This window comes from Oxyura jamaicensis, chromosome 9 (genome assembly GCF_011077185.1).
Source record: "Oxyura jamaicensis isolate SHBP4307 breed ruddy duck chromosome 9, BPBGC_Ojam_1.0, whole genome shotgun sequence".
Classification (NCBI taxonomy): domain Eukaryota; kingdom Metazoa; phylum Chordata; class Aves; order Anseriformes; family Anatidae; genus Oxyura; species Oxyura jamaicensis.
The window spans coordinates 11,839,118-11,864,546 of record NC_048901.1 but is presented as its reverse complement, the minus strand read 5'-3'; the positions used below and the strand labels follow the sequence as shown (position 1 = coordinate 11,864,546).

The window sequence follows — 25,429 nt, the reverse complement described above, 5'->3', positions numbered from 1 at the left end:
TAACTCTTCCCACACAAGACAGACACCGTATGTAGGTAATGCAAAACCACTGTCCTAGACACCAGCACTGATCAGTACACGACTCCTGACTGCCAACAGAGCTCCCCAACCAAACTATTTGTTTCCTGGATTTGTCTACATGGGAATACTGAACCAGTGAGTCATGGAATTTAAAAGGTAATAGCATGTATTAGAAAAAGCCAACTTTCCTTCTGTCCTTAATTATAAGGATTAATTATAAGGACAGCAAAGTTACAGGAAAACTTGAAGTTCAGAACTTCTAGCCTTACTTCTGACAATATGAGCAGTTGCTTTTCTGGAAGGGGTTTGGCTGTTATCTTATGTTTAAAACTGCCTCTGCAACAAGGCCAGTCCTTGTCAGTAATTTATCTTCATAGCAAACATTTAACAAGCAACTAAGGAGGAGAGCAATATGCATCAGAACATCATTATGAAAGGAAACTTGTTAGGGGAAAAAAGACAACCAGGACTTGACCTACCATTTTGGTAGTTCCACAGACACATTTGAATCACAACAAAAAGACATGGAGAACACTTTCCCCCCCCCCCCCCCCCCCCCCCAACTGCAAAGTTCAGTATCACGTCCTTATGAGCATTAGATACAGTATGAGGTAGTTCTCCACAACAGCCCACCATAAGAACAGCTATCCCAGGCTCCTTCTAACCCCAAACAGTATTCCCCGTTTATATCCTCCCTGATTCCAGCAGCAGCTCCAGTGACCTGAAAAACCATCTTTGTGCAAGAAAGTGATCCCAGGATAACTGACCTGCATTTAACTTCAGGTAAAACTGAAACTCAAATTTATGCTCAGCCACCATTTTAGATGCTGAACTACTTGACTGAACAGCAAAAATCACCTGTAGAAATAATCTCAAAAAAATCTGAACACTTTTTCAGCAGTTTGATGCAGTTATTAACATGATTCCTTCCTCTTCCACATGTGTTGCTTTTCACAGCAATGTTACTAGGTATGTTATTTTTGGAGACCTATAATAAATAAAAGTAGCTGGTTAGTTCAAACATTATAGCTTCCATCTCCCCCTCTCCCCGAAGATCGACACTTCTACTTTAACATTAGCGTTGTTTCAATTAACCCATCCTCCAAAGAAAGGATGATTACCCACACCTTACACCTACTCATTCTTTTGCTTCTGACGCTACTCAAGATACTGACTTAAAACAACTTTCTGCTCAAGATTTGTCATCTCTGAGACAGCAGTGATTGAACATGAAGCCAACGTTAAACACTGTGAAATGCTGTATCTGTACCATTTTCTTCTCACTACTATGTTTTGTTAGTCATCAAGAAATCTGAGAAAATACCTTACTTCCATATTTTACTCTACTTTGATCAATCACCAGATTTGATTAGTTTAAAGAGAGCTTCAACATAACATACTGCTAACCAGCAACAGTCTTTTCTAAATGCATCAAGTCAAAGGCAGTAAAAAAAACAAAAGTCAAGACCCCACAATAAGCAACACAAGTCAATCTTTATTGAAAACTGAAGTATTAATACATAACAATTCTTGTTACAATAAACGTGCTTTTAAGAATTTAAATCTGAGCTCATCTACTCATTGAATTGCATAAAAATAAAAAAAAAAGTATGAATTTTCACAATTGAACTGGCTCAGAATGGAATCTCCACTCTTTGTGTTTATGCAATAGTTCAATGCAGGAGTGAGTGATGCCTTAAAACTTATCTTGGAAGACAACATTGACCTAAAATTAAAAAAAAAAAAAAAAAAAGTACCAATACAACTGTTCGTAAGACAGTTTTAAAAAAAGTCATAAAAAGGAAACCTGTGTCTATTTCATAACAAACATGGAGAACTATTACTGGGGCCTCTTGTACTTCCATTGCATGCACTCACTTTTCCAAGTCTTAGACATGAGGGCAGCCAATAATAGCATTACAATTAAAAATAAAAATAAAAAAAAAGAACACAACACTAACAAATCCATTCTACTTATAACAAGTCTGTACAGCAGCCAGCTAAAAAAGCTTTCCCAGTTTGCCTGCTAAGTGCCCAAAAGTCACAACAGTTTCAAAAAGTCACATTTACTTTCTTGATGTTGAAACTTCAGAGCCCATAAATTGTTTAGATTTTATTATTTTTTTAATCACAAATGGACCCTTACGACCACTGGAATTAGATGTTTAAGTGTTGTATTCAACATACAAAAGAAAAGGTTTCCCCTTCCCCAGATAAACGCTTTTCCTCTTCTCTCTCTTCCCTCTGCAAAACACACCTTCCTTCCTCTCAACATGCCCCCTAAACAGAGGTGCACACAGACTGCTGAAAGAGTCCTCACTACTTCAGAAAGATCTTTATCCTTTGTGAGACTTGATACACAAAACAATTCTAACTTTGCTGCAGTTGTTCCTTTTAATTAGCATTTACCTCATCAAATCTTGGGGTTTCTGCAAGAAGCTTAGAGTTGATATAGTATTAGAAAGCTAACACTTTATAGGAGAAACAACCTCAATGAGCTTAAACCTTCACGTCTTTTGAAGAAGTGTTCACAAACATTTCAACATGAGGATTAAACGATTGCTTTTGATCCTCTGCAACTGCTAAGGTCGGCCAGTGACACCTGCTGGAGAAGACCGGACATGGATCATGCCTATTTCCTACCAACTACAGCACAAACCACATCCTGGGCAACTGCAAATTACAATTTCACAACTACAGCATCCATCTGCCCTCTTTCCCCCGAGCTCCAGCTGAAGCATTACTATTTTTCATGTTCAAAACATGGGAGTTTCACATACCTGGTATTCACTATTCTCTGGTATGACTTTAAGCCTAGAGTTAAGTGGTGGTATCAGATTGCTGTGCTTACCTATTCAAGCAAAAATCTGTTCTAAACCCAAATGAATGGTGTATAGTACTGTGCTTAAGCACTGGGGAGTGATTCCAAGCTAACTCTGACCATTTCTTGCTCAGATACCTTAAGTGGCTACTACCCGAGTAGAAGCGAAGCCTGAACACTCCATGAAGAGTAGTCAATGTTGAGTACCCTGGTATACAACTCTGTACCATGAAATATCCTCAGACAACACTAAGACATTGTGGTACTTACAGTTTCTTTTGTTTGTTTGTTTGTTTTTCCTCCAGTGGATGAAGTTACATGAGGAAGGACTTCAACTACAATAAAGGTGTTTTTTGTTTCCATCTATCACTGCATCTAAGCATTTAACTTGCATAGTACAATCAAAAAGAAGCTTTCATCAACAGCATTCCTGTACGTCTCCTAGAAACTTCAAACAGGAGATGGTTACAACAAGCATAGGCAAGATCTAGTAGTAAGCTCTTTCTTCTCCTCCTTATCGTTTGGTTAATAACCACCACACCACTGACTAGGGCTACAAGTTGTAGGTGCCAATTACTAGCCATTTTTATTTTGCTGCTGCTACATTTAAAAGACATTTTCATCAGTTATTACTGACATAGGGAATACCTCAGTCTTTAAAAAATACTTTATCTAAATTCAACACCTGAAATTTGAATTAAAAAAAACCAAAACACTATCTTGGACTTCTCTCTGTTATTGCTGCAAGTTATCTTCAGTTCCAGGTTTAAAGTAGTACTTTTTTTTAAATCATACAAAGCTGCCATAAAAGTTTTTTTTGTTTGTTTTGTTTTTTAAAGAGAAGCTTGATCTGAAATGTCTCTACTGCACTAGCTCTTTCCATTTTCCAAGGAGCTCTAGTGCAAACACATACTGACTATTTATTTATAAAGGAATTCTAAATAGGGAATGTTATATAAAAAGCAGGAGAGAATGTTTCATAAGACCCTCACTGTGTAAACGCCTATTTAACGATGTACAATTTCCCCCGCCGCAGTTTTATATCCATGCTTTCTACTATTTGCAACAAAATACCATTAAGATAGTTATATATACACATATTCCCCTCCCATTCCCCCTGCCCGCCCCCCCTCCCCTCCCCCCCCCACACTGTGCTTTTGGTTAATTCCCATATCAAACTACTGGAGACATGCGCCACCCTCCCAGTAGATTGTAACTGATCAAAACTGGAAGGTGTGGTACCTTTTAAAAAAAAGGTAAAGTTTCCCCCTTGTGGATGAATCCCGTAATGCAACTTAGAAACAAAAAGTGCTCAAGTAAGTGAGACTGCCTAAATGTTATGGAATATTATACAGAGACCACTTCCAAGATGACATTTAGGAATCTGAAGTTAGAGCAAATATACAGGATGTTATATTAATTCCTTAGCTATTTATCTAATGCAGCATTCATGAAAAGTTCTCTCCTATGATTTTCAAAGCTTTAATTTATAGGGTGATGAGACAGGAGACAGCAAAGCTTTGAGCTTGTTCTTTATAGCTTCTCCCCAGTATAGCACTGGTTCACACCTCAACTTTGTTAAAATCATGCTAAGACAACAAAAATGTCACACTCTACTAGCTAAACTGAACAAATGGCCTGTATTAATGTTCACTGTACTCTCCGGCACACCTGACTAATCAAAGCTGCAAACCTACAACACAAATGGAATTGTTAAACAGACTTGACCAAAGCAGTACAGATTCAAATGGGTTGTCTGGGGTAATTTTCTGCTCCATATCAAAACATATGGAAGTCCCTAAGCTGCTGTAAGTGCTCATGAGTAAGGTTTAAAGTATTTATATCAACAACATCATTTATGTTAAAGGCATTAGAAATAAGGGGGCTGGCAGAATGACTGGCAGTCATTCTTGCAAAACAATCCTAAATTTCATAAAACAAAAGGAAAAAAAGTAATTAAAAAAATAATGAAGAGTGCTTACTGTAAAAAATAAAGTTACTGAAGGCTCTACCCACCAACGGATTAACTGGTTCACAAGCATCCCACCAGGGCAAAGTACTGGAATGGAAGCATTAAATCAGCACTGATGTCACCCTGATGTACCCTCCATGTCTGTAGAGGAGCAGAACGCCCCAGAAAAAATTAACTAGATGCAGAACTTATAAAAAATTAAAAAATCATTTCTGAATGGAAATTAACCCACAGGAACAATACAGCCTGATATACCTCTGTGTAAACGCTTAGTAGGGAATAACATTTTATAACCATTTACTGCATAATTTATTGCAGGCAGAATGTCTCAAAAAAAAAAATCGCATCTTTCCGGAATCATAAGCAGGTTTAAGAAAAACCTTAATTTTATGTGCAACATTCAAATTAAAAAATTTAAAATCTTCCCCGTAAGAATTTTGGAATACAAATGGTTCTAAGGCTAGCCCTTTATCACCACAGCATTTTTTTGAGGTACTTTTTAAAAAAATTGAAATTGCAAGAAAGAATATCAGAAATGACTCATTGCAATGAAATTGCTAATCTGCAGTCAGTCTTATTTTACGTGCTTCCAAGTGCAATTTAGGAAGTTAAAAAAAAAAAAAAAAAAACTAAGAAAATACATCAAAATGCTGTAACCACTGAATGGCTCCTACTTCAATAACAAATATTTTCAGGAAAAAAATGAACTATCTGAAACCTCTATATTCTGGTAGCCCTATTACAGCATATCTACAGTCCATACTGCAAGTAGCTAACAAGGAAGTTGTGTTAAAATGATTTGTTCCCCTTTAACATACTCATCAGGCACACAAGCTTTCCTCGGGACAACATGCAGCTGAACTCCTCCTGTTTGTAGTAGAAAGATCTAGCATTTCTTAAATGTCAGGAAAGCAAGCTGGGTCAACTGCACATAAGTTTTCAACTGACTACAACATTGTTTAGGAAAAACAACACAGATTTCCTGAATTGAGAACTAAAAGAAAGTGTTTTTCTATCAGCCTGTGTGGCAGTCTCACTTTAACACATCTTGCATCATATGAAAGATAGTACTGGATATGTATCTCCCCAGGACATGCAATTTGCTATGCAGGTGATGTCACATCCTACTATTCCCAACAGCAAGTTTTGCCTCAAGGAAGTTTGCTTTATTTACTGGCACACACAGCATTACCTTTATCATTTCATTCTGATCCTTAAGAACATTTGTATAACACTGAATTCATATAATGAAAGTGAAAAGGTATGAAGTAAACTAATTGTGTGGGGGATTTCTACAGCTTTTCCAGCTTTTTTTTTTTTCTAGTCACCCCAATTTAGTAGTTGAATTTGAAAAGAATATATCACTAAAAAAAGGTGCCCCTTTTAAACTGGCAATTCCATCAACCCCAAAAAGGTTGAAGCACTATCTAATGTATCTTATGGTGGTCTACAAAGAAACTCACTTTCATGATTCTACCTTTTAAGACCCTGCATACATTACAACAGTGCATTAGTGATACAAGTTGTAGAATACTTCTCGGTTCCTTTGGATTTGCATATGATGGTTTTTGCATCAGTCACTGCAGGTAGATTGAGCAAGCTTTGTTTTTGTGTTTTAACATGCATTTGACTAGATATGGATCAGAATAAATTTATACTCCCTTTTTATCATTATAATTAGCTAAAAAATTGCAAGACAGTCCACAAAACAGGATTTGCTTTAAGACTAACTGCTGGAGTTCCAAGATGTAAGATATGCAGCACTGGAAAATCTTCAGTGATCAGGAATTAGTAGTGTTTAGCCAAGTGTTGAAAGCATTCAGAAGAAAAGTCCTGGTTGGAGGCATGAGGGCTTCAGCACCAACTTTTAAACCTCAATTTCTTGATTGCATATCTCCCATCTTCAACCCTACATTAAGGAAAAAAAGCAGGAAAGATGATCAATTGTATGAAATAGTATTTGAGTGTGGTAAAACATTCCAGTATTGCATAAACCACAATCATAACACACAACAGAAATTAAGTATTACATTAGTGCTACACCCCAGTGACTATCCACTAGAACCTATAGGCTTCTAGGTTAACAAGTCATTACACTTATTTTCTCCCATCATCTTCATTCCAGCTTTCTATTGTCCTTAATAGTTTTGTCTAAGTAGAAGATGTAATAGTAAGAAGTTGTTTTATGTCCAATTAAATTACCAGCAGTCATTAGTTTAGACAGAGAGAAATTCTTACTTTTTATACTTTTATACTCATGGAATAAGACATTCTTGGATGAAACAAGCTTTTCTGTGAAACATTTCAGATCTGCAATATAGCATCAGAGCAAAGTGAAACACGGACATTACACTGCTAACTCAAAGGGCAGCCACTTCACAGAATCACAGAACGTTAGGAATTAGAAGGGACAGTGACAGATCATCTAGTCCAATCCCCCTGTCAGAGCAGAAACACCTGGATCACATCACACAGGAACGCATCCAGCTGTTCACCAGGACCCCCAGGTCCCTTTCCCTTTTGCTGCTCTCCAGCAGGACAGTCCCCAACTTATACTGGTGTCTGGGGTCCTGCCCAGATGCAGGACTCTACACTTGCCCTCATTATGTATCATTACACGTCTCCCCGTCCAATTCTCCAACCTTTTCGAGGTCCCACTGGATGGCAGCACAGCCATAAAACTAAAAAAAACAAACCATAAACTAAACTGATTACAAGTGAAAATTTCTAGTTCAAGTTGGTCTGACAAGTACTTGATTTCAAATTAAGCTGTTGTCTGTTTGCGATCAAGGAAACAGGAGCAAATATGAGAATCCCCAAAACATTAAGCTTGGTGTCAGTTTGACACACATTACATTCCCCAAATCGCACCTTATAGCTGATTTCAAAATTAGCTTCCTTTGCTCAAAACCCATGGTCTAACTTATGGTCCGTACCAGAACTAATCTTTCGGTGGTGACTGCAACAAGTGTGAGCTGAAGCCTAACGCAAACAGGGTAAGTATATGAAATTAACTCAAGATTACCTATTTGTTTCAGCAGCTTGTGGGAAAGATTCACCTTCACAGCAAGGCAAAACATATTTAGTCAATCCCTAAGAAATGACCAAGTCACGCATATTGCTCTGTTCAGGGATGACAGTAGTGCTGAATTCGGCAATTACCAAAGAACCAAAAATATTAAAATACATGGGCCTAAATGTATTCAGTAAGGCAAACTTGAGGCTCATCGTTTTGTATTCCACAATCATGCAACATGAAAATCTAGGTAGTTTCCTAAGATACAGTCCACTGAAGTCATCCCACTAGCTTTCTCTCTTTTGCAGAAAACAGTATTACATAAGCAAAAATTTGTGCATTCTAACTCTATTAAAATACTGTAGAAGTACCCCAGATCGCTTACCTTCTGAAAAATCTCCCCAAAAGAACTGCAGTGCTGGTATTTATTAATAAATAAAAATAATAAGGATTAATTGCTTTCAGTCAAAATCGGTAACTTACACTGACTGCCAGGATGATCACCACTGTGGGGGCACATAACTATAGGTTGGTGTGCCTGGAGCCCGGTATGTGGGCATAGTAACTGGATGAGGGGCTACTGGAGTTGGGGAATGAGTTGTCAACAAAGTACCTAGGATGAAGAGAACATTTTTTTTTTTCAGTAAGCACAAATTCTAGTACAGGAAAAAAAATACAAGCAGAGTTAATTAAGAAAATATAGCTTGCTCATCTTCTGATTTAAAATTATCAGCATCATTTTGAACTCCAGCCCTAATCTTCCTTCAAATATTTAAGCACAACAATCATTTTGATATTTAGTCCAATGCAAAGACGCTCATTATTCCAAAACAGCTCTAGTAGAAACCCTGCAACATAAGCATATTGTTCACTGTACAACTTTCTCCCACGGCAGGCTTTACATGCCAAAAGAATACTTGATAGTAGACATAACTTGACTGAAAAATCAGAATAAATTAGTTGTCATTTACATTAGTACAGAAACAGGTTTTTACAGATTTAGGGGGAGGTCAGAAACAGTCTGAGATACCAGGATCTTAACAGCCTTACTCTGTAGTGCTTTGTAAGAAGAGTAACAAACACCTGGGATAAGCCTGCCCACATGCAAAACTGAAACAAACTCTAAAGTTAATTGAGTTTGTGACACATTGCTTCCCTTGATTTGAAATTCCTCAAATTAAATAAGTTTGATAAGGCCAGAATCCGAAAACAAACTCATGGTGCCCATTTTTTAAATGACTGAATTGCATGCCATTTGAGTGAATGTGGACATTTCTTAGTGAGCTGAAAAGCACTGAGTAACAAAGCACCTCAGTGAACAAGCACAGAAGAGTCTAGATACTGGTTAAAATGCATCTTCTCCAAATCACTAGAGCTAAAATGATGTGGCATTAGGCAGTAGGCATCCCTAACCATTGCCTATGACAGAGGACCCACATGCAGTGCAAACACAATGTTATATTTCAACATACAAAGAAGATCAGTTAAGTAAGGGTAGGCTGAGAACGTTGTATTTCGCTCAGCCTTTAGAGGTTGCTGTCTTCTACTAGGAACATAGAAGAAATCAGACTTTACACATTTATGACAAGTAAAGGATGCAAGAAGATGTGAAATTCCATACAAATATCACTGGACAAGTAAGCAACCTGATCAAGAAGGACTCAGTTTGAAGACACTGGCCTGGATGACCTACACAAGTCCCTTCTAATCTCAGCAATTTTATGGTTCTGTGTCGCATGTCTCTGGTATAACATTTTTGTAATGCAGCAATGTTCTGCCTCAACTGAAGGAGAGCTTCATCAAGAAAACACTAGGGTTTTAAGTCCACATACCTGCTGACATTGCCATAGTAGTCCCAGCCACCATCCCCATAGTCACACCATTTCCTCTTGGTGGCGGAATAGGAGCAGGATACATGGTTGCTGGCATGCCATTAGGCTGCACAACTGTGGTGTGGTGGATTACGTGGGGTGGTGCTGCATATAAAGGCTGTGTGTAGTAAGTGCCTTGCTGTTGAGAAAAAAAATAAATTAAGCAATTATTGTGTATCTGGTGAGGAAAGTAAGTGTTATCTTCTTTCATGAATGTATCAAAACACAAAAGCTTTATTAAAAAAAGCAATAGATTTAGAGTAAAAACTAGAATACTCATTTCAGCTATTCCAACTGTTTCACTTGCAAACTTGGTAACATTTCGTCCCTCGTTTTAAGGCATTACTGTAACATTCACTAGCAGAGACCACCGAAGCTCTCCAATCCTGACTGCACCTTCTGCAGTAAGGTCTCATTCTTCATTCATTCTCTTTGTTTCACATCTTTTCATACATTAATCCGTAGCAGAACTTCTCATTCTTTCACAACTTTACATTCAACTTTTTTCAATTAAAGAACCAAAGGTTTTTAACAAATCCAAATACACCAAGAAGACTGGATAAACCCTGTTAGATGCTCGTTAATCCCTTTCAACTACTGTGCACGTGCCAAGCAACATTTCCTCTATAGAAAAAAGCACCTACTTTTCTCCTAATAGTATTTTGTTCAAGTGTCTATATTCTACCATTTCTAGTAGTTCAACCCTTTGCCTGTTGAAAAAGTCTCAACAATTTTCAGGAGTTTTTAAACAGGTTTGTTAACTCCTTGAATCGTTAACAAGAGTCTTCCTAAAAAAAGTTAGTGTAAACTTTTGACAATTTCTGACAAAATGAAGTCACGATGCGGTAGTTACAACTTCCAGCACTCATTTTTAAAACTACTGCATCTAGTCTCTCTTCAAGGACTTATAACATTTCATCAGTGAGCACAGAGCAACTGTCACATAAAAAGGAACATAAAGGTGGTGTAACCATCACTTAATACGGAACACTAAATTACTGCATTAAAAATCCTCACCGTTGTCAACTGAAAATTCTCTCCAATCATGAAGGAATAAAATGCAAAGTAAAGTTCACAGTTCAACCAGGCATTACAATGTAAACAAAACATTATCCAAACAGCCACAAGACAGGGTTTTTTTAGGTTTTGTTCATTTACCTGTGCATATGGATTCTGCTGTGGATAGGCACTTCGAACTGGGTACACAGCAGTCTGATAGGGATTCGGTGACGAAGAATATGGTGGGACTGCACCACTAGTAGGTGAACAAGATACTTTATATGGGGTGCCTGGTGTATAACCTGAAACAAAGGTAAATCTGCATTAAAAACACGAAAAACAAGTGTCAGTACACTGCTTGTGAAGTCGGGGGTAACAATTTTCCTAATTTCTGAACTCCTTAACCTTCACGTGAGTACTCAGTAGCCTAGCCTCAATACCCACACACAAGTTATATCTTCTGTACAGGATTAGTAGCAGTCTATAACACTCGACTGTCCCAACTAAGAACGCAGAGCTACTTTATTTTTGCACCAACTTGCTTTTCAGATCACTGGATATTGGATAAAAAAATGTGGATTTGGATTTTAGCGGTAGCATTATTGTTAAACACTTGGATTCAGCGTATCAGACAGCATTCCTCTACAGAAGGATCTGGCATGCGTTAAGATCCGACAGGTTCTCAACACACCCCAAATTGTACTGGCAGATAATGGGTGGCTAACACGCATTTACCTTCTGTAGAATATGAAACAGCACCATAATAACAATATCAAATACCAGAAACTTGTAAAGAGCCCAAGATGGCTCTTCTCTCTGAAAAGAGAACTGGGACACAATCTTTAACATCCACTTCAACTAACCTTAAACCGTATTTGCTTTCTGGTATTTTCTGAACTGGCTAATGTAAGTATGAAAGACAGTACCATTAAAATATAAACACTAATTCACTGCAGCTGCAAATTAGTCTTCAAAGGCACTTGAGTATCTTTAAATCTATTTTTGGTATATTTCAAATACAGATATACCCTTAATAATCACTTAAAACTTATTTTATACATTACAGTAAGATGACAGATGCCATCAGAAGGATTTTTTTCACTCCTATTAGAAAGGCCCCAGAGTCAGTCTGTGTTGTACACATCTAGAACTGCTCAATTTTCACAGGGATAAGTAGCAACTGCTGGCTCACACCCTACCTGATTACAGGTGGTTTTTCTGTAACTCCTTCAGCCCACATCAGAGGCACTGTCTCCAGATAACAGTGTCAGGGCCTGATGAAGGATAGCTGGGAAAAGCACCGCTGCTGTCACAAGATGCTGCACATTACTATCCCAAGATTACACCATGATTTAACAGCCAGAGAGGGAATACAAGTATGTTAGCAGCAGCATCCAGCGGCAATGACATTTAGGATAGTAAACAAGAGCCCTGGCCTATTCCAAGAAAAGTGCCTGTGCTATGCTGAAAAGATCACAGAATCAGGATCACAAGATCTCAGGTCTCATGCAGGCCCACCCTGCCAGAAAATGTAACATGCACAGAAAAGATTTCTATTTACTTGGAATTGTACTAACTGGTACTAGGACAACACAAGGAAGAAATACCACTTGCTAATTACAGAAAAAAAAAAAAAAAAAAAGAGAATACCAGAACAGAGAGTAGGTCAGCTTTAAAAACTGTGTCTGGAATGTGCTGGCTTCAATACAGAGAACAGATCAGAAGCCACAAAGCATACACATAACACTGGTATTTGTGTCGTGAAAATAAGAGCCTGTGCAGACTCACAGGTGACCTTCATTCTTTTTGCAGAAGTCAAAACGCTGGACACAAAGCATCACTACTGAACTACAGCTACATTTACAGACAAGCCGCTCTCGTTCTAAAAGCCCTCCCAAACACCTGTACATGCAGTTTAACTTTCACTATTCTTGCAAAGTGGTACAAGGGTATTCCACCTTCCCACTTCAATTTTTTTCTCCCTTTCAGGGACCAGAGATCTTAAAAGTAAAACACATGGTTATACAAATACACAGAAATTAAAGACAGACACCTGCAAAAAAAAGTACGCTTTCTGAACAGCAACAACATGGCACATTCAAATGTTATTGCATGTTGTGAAACTACAAGAGCCTTGATTCTGCAAACAAGCTGTTACGTAAAAAAAAAATTAAGAAACAAATCCCAGCTGTTAGCACAAAGAACTGAAAGCTGTTGTCCACCTTAATTAGGTCTCCACATTTTGAGCTTCAGTTTATTGTTTGAAGAGTAACTAAGAATTAAAACTATTCCTAGTTCTGACATAAAAGCTTATTTTCTATTCAACAACAATAAAAACTCTAATAGTATAAACCTTTTGCACACCTTTATTACTTTTCCATACAAGTGAAAAAATTCTTAATCTTCCTCTGGTATATAGCACAAGATCTGTTCTCACACTAGTCAGTGCAAACTAGTCTTACAAAACAATTATTTCTAACAAGTCAACGATCCTCCCCAGGAAGATTCAGAATCAGTGATTCAAGAAGTAGCTGTTATTTCTTCCTCCCCTTACAGAATCATAAAATCATCAGGATTGGAAAAGCCCTCCAAGATCACCTGGTCCAACCACCCCCCCACCAATGTCACCCACCAAACCCTGGCCCCAAGCACCACGTCCAACCTTGCCTTGAACACCCCCAGGGACGGTGACGCCACCACCTCCCTGGGCAACCCATCCCAACGCCTGACTGCTCTTTCTGAGAAGAAATGTCTCCTCATTTCCAACCTGAACCTCCCCTGGCACAGCTTGAGGCCATTCCCTCTGGTCCTGTCACTGGTTACCTGTGAGAAGAGGCCGACCCCCAGCTCCCCACAGCTTCCTTTCAGGCAGTGGCAGAGAGTAATGAGGTCTCCCTGAGCCTCCTCTTCTCCAGACCAAACATCCCCAGCTCCCTCAGCCGCTCCTCACAGGACTTGTGTCCCAGGCCCTTCCCCAGCTTCGTAGCCCTGTTCTGGACATGCTCCAGGGCCTCGACGTCCTTCTTGTAGTGAGGGGCCCAAAGCTGAGCACAGCACTCGAGGTGCGGCCTCACCAGAGCAGAGCACAGGGGGACGATCACCTCCCCAGCCCTGCTGGCTGCACTGTCCCTGACACAACCAGGATGCCGTTGGCCTTGTTGGCCACCTGGGCACACTGCTGGCTCCTGTTCAGGCGAGCATCAATCAGCACCCCTAGAGCCTTTTCCTCTGCACAGCTTTCCAGCCACTCTGCCCCAAGCCTGTAGTGCTGCAGTGTCACCTGCAAACTTACTGAGGGTGCACTCACTTCCCTCATCCAGGTCATCAATAAAGATATTAAAGAGGGTGGGCCCCAACACTGACCCCTGGAGATCACCACTGGTGACTGGTCACCAGCTGGATTTCACTCCATTCACCACCACTCTCTGGGCCCAGCCATCCAGCCCGTTTTTAACCCAGCACAGAGTGTGCCTGTCCAAGCCATGGGCTGCCAGCTCCATTCAAAAGCAAAAACTGCAAGGGGATTTGTGAACTACAACCAGTAATAAGACTGAAACTGCCTTCACGTATGATCAAAAATCACAGCTTATCATCAGCATAGCTATAGGAATCGTGATGATATATACAACGGAGCACAGAAGGCAGAAACAGATCACTACGTTAATCTCAACCTTGAAATGGAAGTAATACAGACTGGTAATAAAAGCCCACACTAGGTTTTGATTCCCATGCTAACAGGTATGTCCCCAGTGGGAACTGCTCTCCCCTGAGCTCCACTCCTGAGAAGTTAAGCAATCCAGTGCACATGCAATCAAGTACCTCTAGATCTGATACTTGCACACAGGCAATACCCTATCCAAAGGGCAGATTTTTTTGGAATTACTTGAGTTTACAACACCTATCTGCCTTCCTCCCTTAAATTTGTGATTGAAGACAAGCTGAAACCAGTTCTGCACTTGCCTTGCCTCTATGTAAAAAAAAAAAATAATGAACAGACACACAGATTGTACCAACGAAAATCAGAAGGCTCTGCAGACAGACCTTTCAGGTTACTTACTCTCTCTTGCCCTCAGTAATTGCTGCCTCATCCTTGTAAGAAATCAAAACAGTAACTTACAGCCTGCAAAGAGATGAGTTTCTAAGGACTAACATCAGTCCTTCTTGTCATACAGAGTCTGACTGGAAATAAATAAATTCTGTTTTCCTTTGTGGAGTACAACAATCATGTTTTCCTTCATCACTAGGTATCCTGGACTCAAAGGTACTGTTGAGAGGGAGATTAAGATTCGGGACTTACTGGAGTCTCCTGGTAGTTAATGAAATGCCACACATTACAAACACAATTTCAATACTGCTAGCAGACTTCCACAACGTAAATTTCACATTGTTAAGTAGCAACCTTTCCTATCCTTGCATAAGTTACGCAAGGGCATTCAGGGCCAAATTTGGATGCGTGCACACATTATCTCTAAAAAATTGGCATAACACACACAAGTGAAAGTGCTTGAAGATGGTCCAAATCTTTGTTAACAAAGCAATGTAAGGATTTCCTTAGTATGCAATAATGCCATAGAGAATACTGTTCTATCAAATACACGCCTCTGGTTTAAGTAGAAATTAAATAGCACCCCTTTCCATTTTGTTTCAAGCATTAGCACATCAAAATCATCTTTTATTAGTGAAAACAGAGCTACGTGAAAACAACTTAGATGAGTCCTTTCGTTCTTCTATCTCCCTTCTGCTAGGCTCATCACATTCCCTTTCTCTTAACTAACAAGCATGCAAGTGTAGTTACCTAAATCATTCCCCAGTGCCCACTATGGATAAAAGTGTTTTTAACCTGCAGCCAGGCTTTTCCAGGCTACCAGTTTGTGCAAGACAATTCTAAGATCAGAAAGAAAGCAGTAAGCTGAACGTGGAAATAAATATGATTTAAAAAAAAAAAAAAAGGATGAAAATCAACTGGTTTTGGAAAACATCAACAAAACAAAACATTTAACAGACAAGAATCTGGAAAGAAGCAGTAGGATGCAAAGCACAGAGTCAAGAAGGAAGCAGCGAAGGGAAATGCAATGTATTTTTTAGGTATCAACCTGAAATATAGAAACAATGACTAAGAACTCAGCTTTTCCCTTCTCTGAAGGTGAAAGCAGTATGACACGTCTTAAAACAAGAATATACTTATTTTAGTTTCTCAGATGATTCCTTATGAGTCATATTTAAAATACTGTAAACTTTATCTCACAGTGTGTTATTGTTAGCACCAACAGCTTTTCCTTATTCTTGGTTCTAATAACTTCTAACCTTCAGGTTATTTTTTAGACATACCTATTACACATACCTGTTTGGAAGGTAGGATTTGCTCCAGGATACATATTAGGGGAATAGGCAGGAGCAGCCGCTGCATAGCCCATTGGGAAGCCAGCTAGAAGAAAGAACATGTCAAAGTTATTTTCTAGACTGACTGCCAAGTCTAACTACAAATATATTCTTCCTGTACATTCTTTAACTGAGATGAGCTAGCAGATGGCCATCAGTCACACTTCTCAACTAGAATACCAGGATCTTCTCCCAGGCCACCTGAAGCTGAATGCTAGCTGACGGGGGCAGCCAGGGAGTCACAAGTGGCATTCTCCCTTACATCACTGTTTCACCACACCTTGATGTTGTTTGTCCAAAAACCTCCTATATTAGTCAGACAGCAAAGTTTTGTGCAACTATACAAAATTCTCAAAGTTTTATGATCTTATGAAGAGAAACATCTGGTGAAAACCTTTTTTTCCACAGAAATAATGAAATCGCTCAAAGTCAGAGCAACTCTGACTTCCCACGTTAGAGAGATCACAGGTAGAAAGTACAAAGCAACCTTAAGCAATTCAAAACGCTTGTTATATTCGATACAGATTTGTCACTACACTAAGGCATTAGGTGCACCAGTTTAAGCCCTGTACTATGACACTCAAGAGTAACAGTATGTGATGCACTGGGGCAACGGCATAAATGGTAGGTAAACATTTCTACACCAGAATTCAAGAACCACTATGGCTACACTAACATATTAGACTTAACCGTACTGACCGCCTAAGAAAAGCATTTTTGTCTTGGATTTTAAGCCTAATAACACACCCAAGTCATAACAACTTTTTAGAGTTTACATAGCTTGGAAGTTTTCAAATTCACAACCTCCTAGTAAAAGGTTTTCATACAGTTCTACACCTTACTAAACTGACGTTACATCTGCAACACCATTTGTTGTCCAAGTTTTTGGTTCTCCATCCTTTCTTCACAGGTTCAGCTCCACAAATCAGAGCATGCTGAGCTGCTCAATAAACACGTAATTTACAGAAAGTGCAACTATGCCAAAACTATGTAAACTATGCCAGGCAGCAGTTTTAACATCTAGAAAGAACTTTCATCCACATGAGAACATTTGGATATTGATTCCTTGCTATTGTAAATTCATCCAACAACCTCAGATAGGTGTAGTACAATAAAAACAGCCATTAAATATGCAACAGCTTTACAAACACAGTGCCATTAAATAATACATTCCTCCTAGAAGTATGCTCTTTACTTTCTATTACCATGCAACCCATGTACATTCAATCATCCTGAATGGAAAATCTGTAGTTTCTACATTAGAAGAGGCAAGAAAAGGAGACGTAGCCATGTGACAACTAAGAAAATAACCCTAAAATGCAAATCTACTTTCAATTTTACAGAATGTTTTGTGTTTATCCCACAGCCATCAAGCATGAACCAGACAGTTCAATAAATTATATCAATGTAACTCAGTAAATTCCATGTTTTTAAGTTGTGACAGTTTACAACCATGCAAATGCTGGCAAATACACATACAAACACACAATTATGAGTATCTGCACCAAATAAAAAATAAGTTGTAATGTTATTTAAACTGCCATTTACCAATCTGCAATAGTACTTTTCCTAAGTAAAATGAAATACTACTTAGATCAGACTAAATGACAACTTCAAAGCAACACGTAAATGTTTGTAAGTACAAATGAAATCCTGGTTAACGCAAATCTGCATTTAGAAAATGAACAGAGATTTAAAAAAAAAGTAGTATTTCTGTAATTTGTAGTATTTTTTATAATGCTAAAAAAGTACTTGAAAGGCCAATTATGAATATAGAGCTAAGTGTACTGTAACTGACATTAATCAGTAAACCACTGGTGCTTGCCTTACTATAAAAGTGCTCTAGCCCATGTAGCTGATGAAAGATAGTTACAGGGAAGATGACCATCCTGCAAGACATAGTTACACAGCATCAGCTCTACAATTGATTACTGCACCATTTCAGTGACTCAACAGACTTTAAAATGTTGCAGTTGTTTTTTCTCCTTATCAATACTGTAGGAAAACAAAAAATCAAGGAAGCTAGACTAATTTGAGGAGAAAACAGAAGTACCTGAAAACCAATAAATAAAACATACAAAAAATTAAAAGGGCTTTCCGAGATCAACAGTAAAAAAAAAATCCTTTATACACTAGTATTTAGAACAAAAAAAATGGAAAAGAAGGACACCAGGACACTAGCTAAGCGGGAACACAAATTTTAAAACTGTCAATAGCAGGAGGAAAATACAGTACAAAGATTATTAACGTTAGAAGTGCAGAATGACTTCTGGCTCCGACAGAGACATCAACTAAATCACAGGACAACCCTCTTGTAAAAGCAATGAAGATTTACTTGGTTACGATACATAAAATCTGCATTGAAAGATCCTCTAGCCCCTCTCAGAAAGGAATAATTCACTTACCCCACACACATTAGAAATAAAGACTCTGTCAGTCAAGAAGCACAGCATTTGAAATGCCTCACAGAGGTACACAGCCCTTCTCCTCAGCCTTCTTGGAAAGTTCTGCCTGTCTGCATCTAATTATCAAACTTCTGAATTACGGGGACGTCAGAAACCAAGCCCACTCACAGCAAGCATTAGGAGACTGGGGGAGGAGGGGCAGGGACACACGCACACGCACGCACATGCAGTGAGAAACCTGAAACTGACTGCGAAGCAAAAAAAATGATTTCAAGAAATACATTTATTTCTCTGTTTTCAAAGCACTTTTTCTTGGTCTCTGTTTTTAAAGCCATTTTCTTGGTCTGACGTTTGATGCTTTGCTTCAGGCCATCATCAAGCAGATTGCATAAACAGGAATTACTGGAGAAAAAGGTTAACAGTATAAGCCAACTAGAAGCAGAAATAGATTGATTCCTCTTCTTCCAGTGCATAGTTATTTGAGCTCCTAAAGTAAGTTACTTTGCAAGAGATAATAAATTAGAAATAGAACTTAGATGGCTCTTGAAATCTAACTTTTTAAATTAAAACAAAAACCCTCAAACTTAACAGATTACCATACAAGCCCACTCATGAGTGACTATTTCTTGATTACAGAGAACAATATAACTCAAGTTTATTAAAAAAAAGAAGTGAGTTACCTGGATATCCAATTCCTTTGGCATTTGCATAGGGAACCCCAGAAGAACCAGGGCTATACACAGGATTCATGATTTCAGTAGCTGTACAAGGAAAAAAAAAAAGAAAAAAAGACTTTTTACTTAAATGCAGGGAAAGTTTGAAATCTTAGCACCCAAAATGTAATTGGAAATGGAGGAAAGTGTATTGGGAGGAAGAAACAGAAGAAAATGCAGCAATTCCACTGCTTCTATCAGCATTAAAACTGTAGCTACAAGTAAGACAATCTTTGCAGAATTAAGTTTCAAAGCATCAGTAACTCTCACTCAGCTAGAGAAACTCTAGAATGAAACATTCCCTGTTGCAGAGGATGCTTTCAAAATATTTCCATCTCCCTAAAAGCTCCCCTGTGGCGCACAAGTCCATAACACACTGTAGGAGCTCAAACTCTCCTGGACTTCTCTGTCATCTATTGCCCATCAGCCACTTACCATCTCTCGATGTTGGTTTCCCTTCTTGAGGCATCTAGCCAAGCAATACAAATACTTGTGTCTATTGCTACTGGCACTCCAAGCCAGGGACTCCAATTCTTTACCAACACTAAATTCATCCATTGTCAGCAGCCTAAGTACTAAAGAAGTAAGTGGAACAAGACTTTCTATGAAGAATTTGACAGCTACCTCTCTCAAATTGACTTACTTTGTTTACTTGCAAAGATCTTCAGAGCATATAACAAACGTGCATCGGATCATTGCTGAATTGTGTGCTCGCACACCAAAAATGCACCAATGAATAGCATCACAGACAGGAATAAAACCAAACCCACAGTTTTAAAACAGACCTTGTACGTAAATGCCAAGGAAAGTAAAATGGCACTTCAGATGCTTCTTAAGACTTTCTAGTAAGGCTGTGTACTTCTAGGAATGTAAGTTACTGCCTGAGAGCTCACAAGGATGCCCATCATGTGCCTCTATTAGAGTACTGTTTGCAACTACTATTCTAAAATTTTACCAACATAACATGTATTTTAACCCAATTATCTTCAATCCTCTGATTTCCTGCAAGTATTTACAGACTTATAATTTCTCTCCCTGCAAGTGCCAGTTTTTCACTCCAAGTAGCCTCTGATGCCAAGACAGGAGCGCACACTGACACCGGACTTTGCGCTGCACAGTCTCACTTACAGAGCTGCATGCTATGAATCGCGCTGTTTAACAATTTTGTAAATAAAGTTTATGAAGCAAAATAAACTTCAGAATTATGCTTTCACCTGTTTAGTTACAGACCGTGGTATGGCAGGAGTCTGTGTTAAGTCTACCACCGTGGCTGCCCTGATAAACCCACGTTAAGTGGCTGCATAAGCACAAGTAGCTTGCTTTCCAAAATGAGGAGCATTAAAATCAGCTCTATGGCAAGAGTTTTAGCGGTATGTAGTAGACAAAGGAAAAAAATGTGCAAAATTCAGAAATTGGAAAGTAAATGCTTATGGGACTCTTCTTACCAAGTTTCACAAAAAACTCCATCTCCATGTTAAGAGAATTACAACTGTTTCTCAGACTGCCAATTAGCAATACTAAGTAACTCAAATAGAATTGCTTTCATTTCTTCAGCTTCACACCAGATTACTGTATTGATAGTATTGTATTAAAGATACAATATATTAAAAATGAATTAAAAACTAAACAACCTGCTGTTTACATTGCTTAATACCAAGAAAGTTCCCCTGGACAGTGCACTTCGATCACTGGACCAACACAAAAATGCAGTTTGACACAAATCCCTTTGGAAATGCTCTAGAGCAAAGCAGTCTTCAAGTATAAAGCATTATTTTCCACTGAAGCACACAAGAGTATTAAATCTGGTGCACCTTCACTAACAGGCATATTGTGCTGGTCTAATATATCATGGTAGCAAGGTTGTTCTCTTCCCTCCCCCCCGACCCCGCTTCCTTTTGCATATCATCCTTTCTAAATAAGAACTCTCATTTACTCAAAATTTTCCAGCCTGCTCCCTTGCTCTCCCTGTATCTGCATCTCGTTTGCAGCTCTGTTCCTCTTTGAGTGTTGAATTTGTCAGATTTTTTCCTCTGAACTTACATGGGAGGTTCAACCTTCAATCTAGTCCCAACATTTCCAAATTGGGGGATAAGTCTTAAGGGAAGTGGATAATGCCTTCCACTTAAAACTAAACAGCACTGTCCAGCAAACCCACATCCCTACAGATATCTCCCTGCAGTCCTCAGCAATTAGAAGAGAAGATGGTCCTGCGACCCTCCACCATTCCGAATGACAAGATAGAGCAAGGAAGAAAAAAGACTGGAAAAAAATACCAAAAGCCTTCTGTAAATATTTGGGTAATATAACAAAACAAAAAACCAAACCAACTACTAGATGTATTAGCAGTCAATGACCGCAGAGAACACAAGGACATATGTTCTTGGGGACAGCTTAAAGGCATTCAAAGCTTCAGATTGGAAGACAGTAAATAGAAATGGTCAGGCAACTCATCAGACTAGGAAGTGATGGTTAAGAGAAAGGAATTCCAGTTAAGAAAGGTAAAAAAAAAAAAAATAAATCAGCTTCTAGTTCAAATGCATCCATACCTAGAGACATCCAGCCATGTACAAAAAGTACTTACAAGTTTCTATAATGCTGACAAAACTTCACATCCAATTGCAATTAAAAATAATTATTTTCAGGTCTTCTCTGAAGGACCCAACATGTGTAAGTATTAATTACGGAGTATGTGGAGTATTACCTAGAGGTTGCAGTCATCCCAACCATACCATAATTTCACTTGGAAGAACATCTGTTGTATTGAAATACGGAACCTTGCAGTCCACTCTTCCATAATGCTTCAAGTCCACATCAAACACTAGGGAAACTAGGATAAAGTGAACCCAAAGCAGCGTGGTTTTCAACCTTTTTGTTGGCATCCCCTCCAAAGCATTCTCATGTTAATGCCTACGTAAAGAAGTGTCTGCAGTGCATCGTCTGTATATAAATTGCACGGAGTCAACTCTCTATAAATTACCCACTCACCTAACTCTTTCAGCTGAAGTGAAGGCAATCACATTTATTAAAGATGCTCTGACTGAAGACTTGGAAAGCATGTTTGGGAAGTGCAAATGCTTCACCTTCCGTTCTTGCCAGAGACAAACTCAGGTTTGACCAAGTCTGCTAAATCTCATCTTGGGACTGATTCCAGGATGATCACCCTCCTTTTAAATCCATGTTTCAGGAAGTTGAGCACAAAGGCCGACTGCCTTTAGCACTCCAAACTGGAGATGCTTTTGCATATCAGCTTTCCTGCTACAGTCACAGTGAGTACATTTCCATGAATTTTTGCTTTTTAAAATTAGTTTATAAAAATGCATGAAAAAAATCACATACCAATCAAATACTGTAAAAAAGCTGCACGTTTTTTTTCTAACAGACATTTTCTTACTATTTATTTTTAAAGTCGTGCAGAAAAACTGTTGAAACAAGATCTACTGGCAGTCATTTTCTGCTCATTTTGTCATAATTCCATCACCATCTTTCAATAAGAATCCCTCAAATAAATCACTAGCCTACAGTACTGTGCGTCCATTAATGTTTTCGTTCTCAGAAGTTAACTAGACTCACATTAAAACATTATAGTATTTAACATCTGTCCATCCTTGCATACTTTTTGAATGCTGTTTGCTGTGAAACTGTACAAAGAACCCAATTTCCATCTATATACAATTCCTTATTAGGCGAAAAGTGAAATGCCATCTTAGCAATCTTCAATTTTACCCATGTGATTTCTAGTCAAAGCTTAAAGAAGCAAAATGCAATTCCTAAAAGTCAAGTTTTAATCTTAAAAAAATCACTTCTGCTGCTAAATAACAAAGAAAATAGTTCAGCACAGTCCTGCTCTTCAAAAACGTGACAACGATAATAGACTCAGTTGCATTAATGTCCGTCAAGACTTCAGCCACTGAAGTCACAGAATCACCAAATACCCTGAGATGGAAGGGGCCCACAAGGACCACTGAGTCCAACTCCTGGCTGCACAAAGGACCACCCCAAACCCCAAGAAGTGTCCAAACACTTCTTGAACTCCAGCAGGCTCGGTGCTGCAACCCTGAGGAGCCTGTTCAGTGCCCAACCACCTGTGGGTGCAGAACCTTTTCCTAACATCCAGCCTGACCGTCCCCTGTCCCAGCTCCATGCCATCCCCTCGGGTCCTGTCGCTGTCCCCAGAGAGCAGAGCTCAGCGCCTGCCCCTCCGCTCCCCTTGTGAGGGAGCTGCGGGCCACCATGAGGCCTCCCCTCAGCCTGCTCTGCTCCAGGCTGAACAAACCCAGGGAGCTCAGCTGCTCCTCGTACATCTTTCCCTCTGGGCCCTTCCCCTGCTTTGGAGGCTCTCTAGCAGTTTGATGTCCTTATCCTGTGGCACCCAAAACTGCACTTGAGGCGAGGCTGCAGCAGGCCAAGCAGAGTGGGATGATCTGCTGCGTTCTCTTCCTACCAATTTGAGAAAGCTGAGACATCCACAAAGGGCTAACTAAGCACCAGCTCGGTGACAGCGAGCGAGCAGGATGAGACGGTGGCAGTACAGACTAAGGTTTTCCTCTTCGAGGCTGTGGTCCTACAGCTGACACCTTCGCACAAGTTCACAGGTGAAGGAAAAGACAAGGCCAGAAAGATCGTTTGCACGCATTCCTCCCCTGCTCCAACTACAAGATCCTTTCCATATGGGAGTGAGAATGACATACCTTCAATCATCCTTCTGTAACTACGCTTTTTTAAGACTAAAATGGAGCAAGTTAAGACTTCACTCCTTTCTGATCAATAGCATTCTCATCTGTAAGTCTATTCTACAAGCGGTTGGGGATTTTTTTTTATATATTTAATTCTCACTTTTAAATACCCAATAACGGAATAACTGTAACAACACTAACAACAGCGCTAGTTGTGCCCAGGATCAGCAAGAGCAGATGCAGTATGAATACGTATTCAAGACACAACATAGTTCCATAGATCATTCATCAATAAAACCAAAATAACAACAAAAGACTGTACGTAAAACTCAAGATTCTTCTGGCAAACCAACTTCATTTGTATGTTAGTGGCACTGTTCTAGTTTTCAAAAAAAAATCTAATGTTACCAAAAGCCTTTTACTTGGAGAAGAAGCAACAACACCACATTAACTAAGGAAAAAAAATGGTCTAGCACTTCTTGAAGGCTGCAATTTCTGTTATTGCTATTGTACAAGAGAATGACAGGTGCCAGCTCCACTCCTTGCATCTCCAGCACGACTTTGCAATCATGTATTCAAATATTTGTTTGAAAGATGCGGAATAGTGCAGCTGAACTGTCAATTCAGTGAGGCTGAGAACTTAGCGGTCTGTGTATTGCCAAAATTAGGGTAAGCTCCTCAATGATGAGAAGTAAATAAAACTCACTAAAAGAGTGGAAATGCAACACACAAAGAACCGTATTTGTGACATTTGGGTTAAATCTGCAAGCTCTGCTTCTTGGCAAGTTATTCTCCTACAATGATGCATTTTCATTTAGTTTCAGATTATTCCATGTTCTTTTTGGAAAGGAGACGAAGCTGTCAAAAGTTCCACAGAGAGATGGAAGCTCAAAAGGCCCCTGAACTCCTCCTACTTTCCGACCTGCAAGCTGCAGTAGGCAATTACTACCACAAAAACTACACGTCGGGAGGTGTGCACCACACGAGCACGGGAGTTTTACGGCATTAACAATTAGACATCCTACAATGAAATCGCATTACAGCAGACAGAAAGGCTAGTCAAATGAGGCAGCACGCACAGGATAACTGACCGCTCACAGACGGTCTGAATCCAGCCCTTCTCAGGCTGAGGGCCGCACGCCACCACTCGTTTAAGGGCCGCAGGTTTATTTAAGGGCGGCCTTTCCCTGTGTCCCACAGCACGCGTCCCACCAGCCGGCCGGTGCTCGCGGTGTCCCTCCAGATACCCTAAGAAACCCCGCACCGAGCCGCGGGCCTGCCTAGCGCCTTCCCCCCCCCCCCCCCCACAAAGGTGACAGGGCTACGGCAAGACGCTCCCCGGGGCCGGCACCCGCCGGGACCCGGCCACCACTGCCGGGCCGACCGCCAGCCTCCGGGTAGGGCCCGCACCTGCCGCCAGACCCCCCGCGCTCCCCGCGGCCCTAACCCGGCCCCAAGCCCGCCCCTCGGGCCCGCGATGGCGCCGCCGGAGCGTGCGGCCCGGCCGGGTAGGCCGCCGGTGCAGGCCGCGGGGCGGGCCCGGCGCGGAGCGGCTCCGG

General features: G+C 39.8%; 1 protein-coding gene across 1 annotated transcript; it reads right to left on the bottom strand.

Moving 5' to 3' along the window:
* Positions 1-1,496: 1,496 nt before the first annotated feature.
* Positions 1,497-25,198, bottom strand: FAM168B (family with sequence similarity 168 member B). The gene is made up of 7 exons (XM_035334179.1): positions 25,188-25,198; positions 19,165-19,245; positions 16,042-16,125; positions 10,860-11,002; positions 9,663-9,840; positions 8,314-8,443; positions 1,497-6,723 (listed from the first exon to the last, which is right to left on the bottom strand). The coding sequence occupies exons 2-6, from the start codon at positions 19,232-19,234 to the stop codon at positions 8,331-8,333; spliced, it is 588 nt and encodes a 195-aa protein (XP_035190070.1). The 5' UTR covers positions 19,235-19,245; positions 25,188-25,198; the 3' UTR covers positions 1,497-6,723; positions 8,314-8,330.
* Between the last annotated feature and the right edge of the window lie 231 nt (positions 25,199-25,429).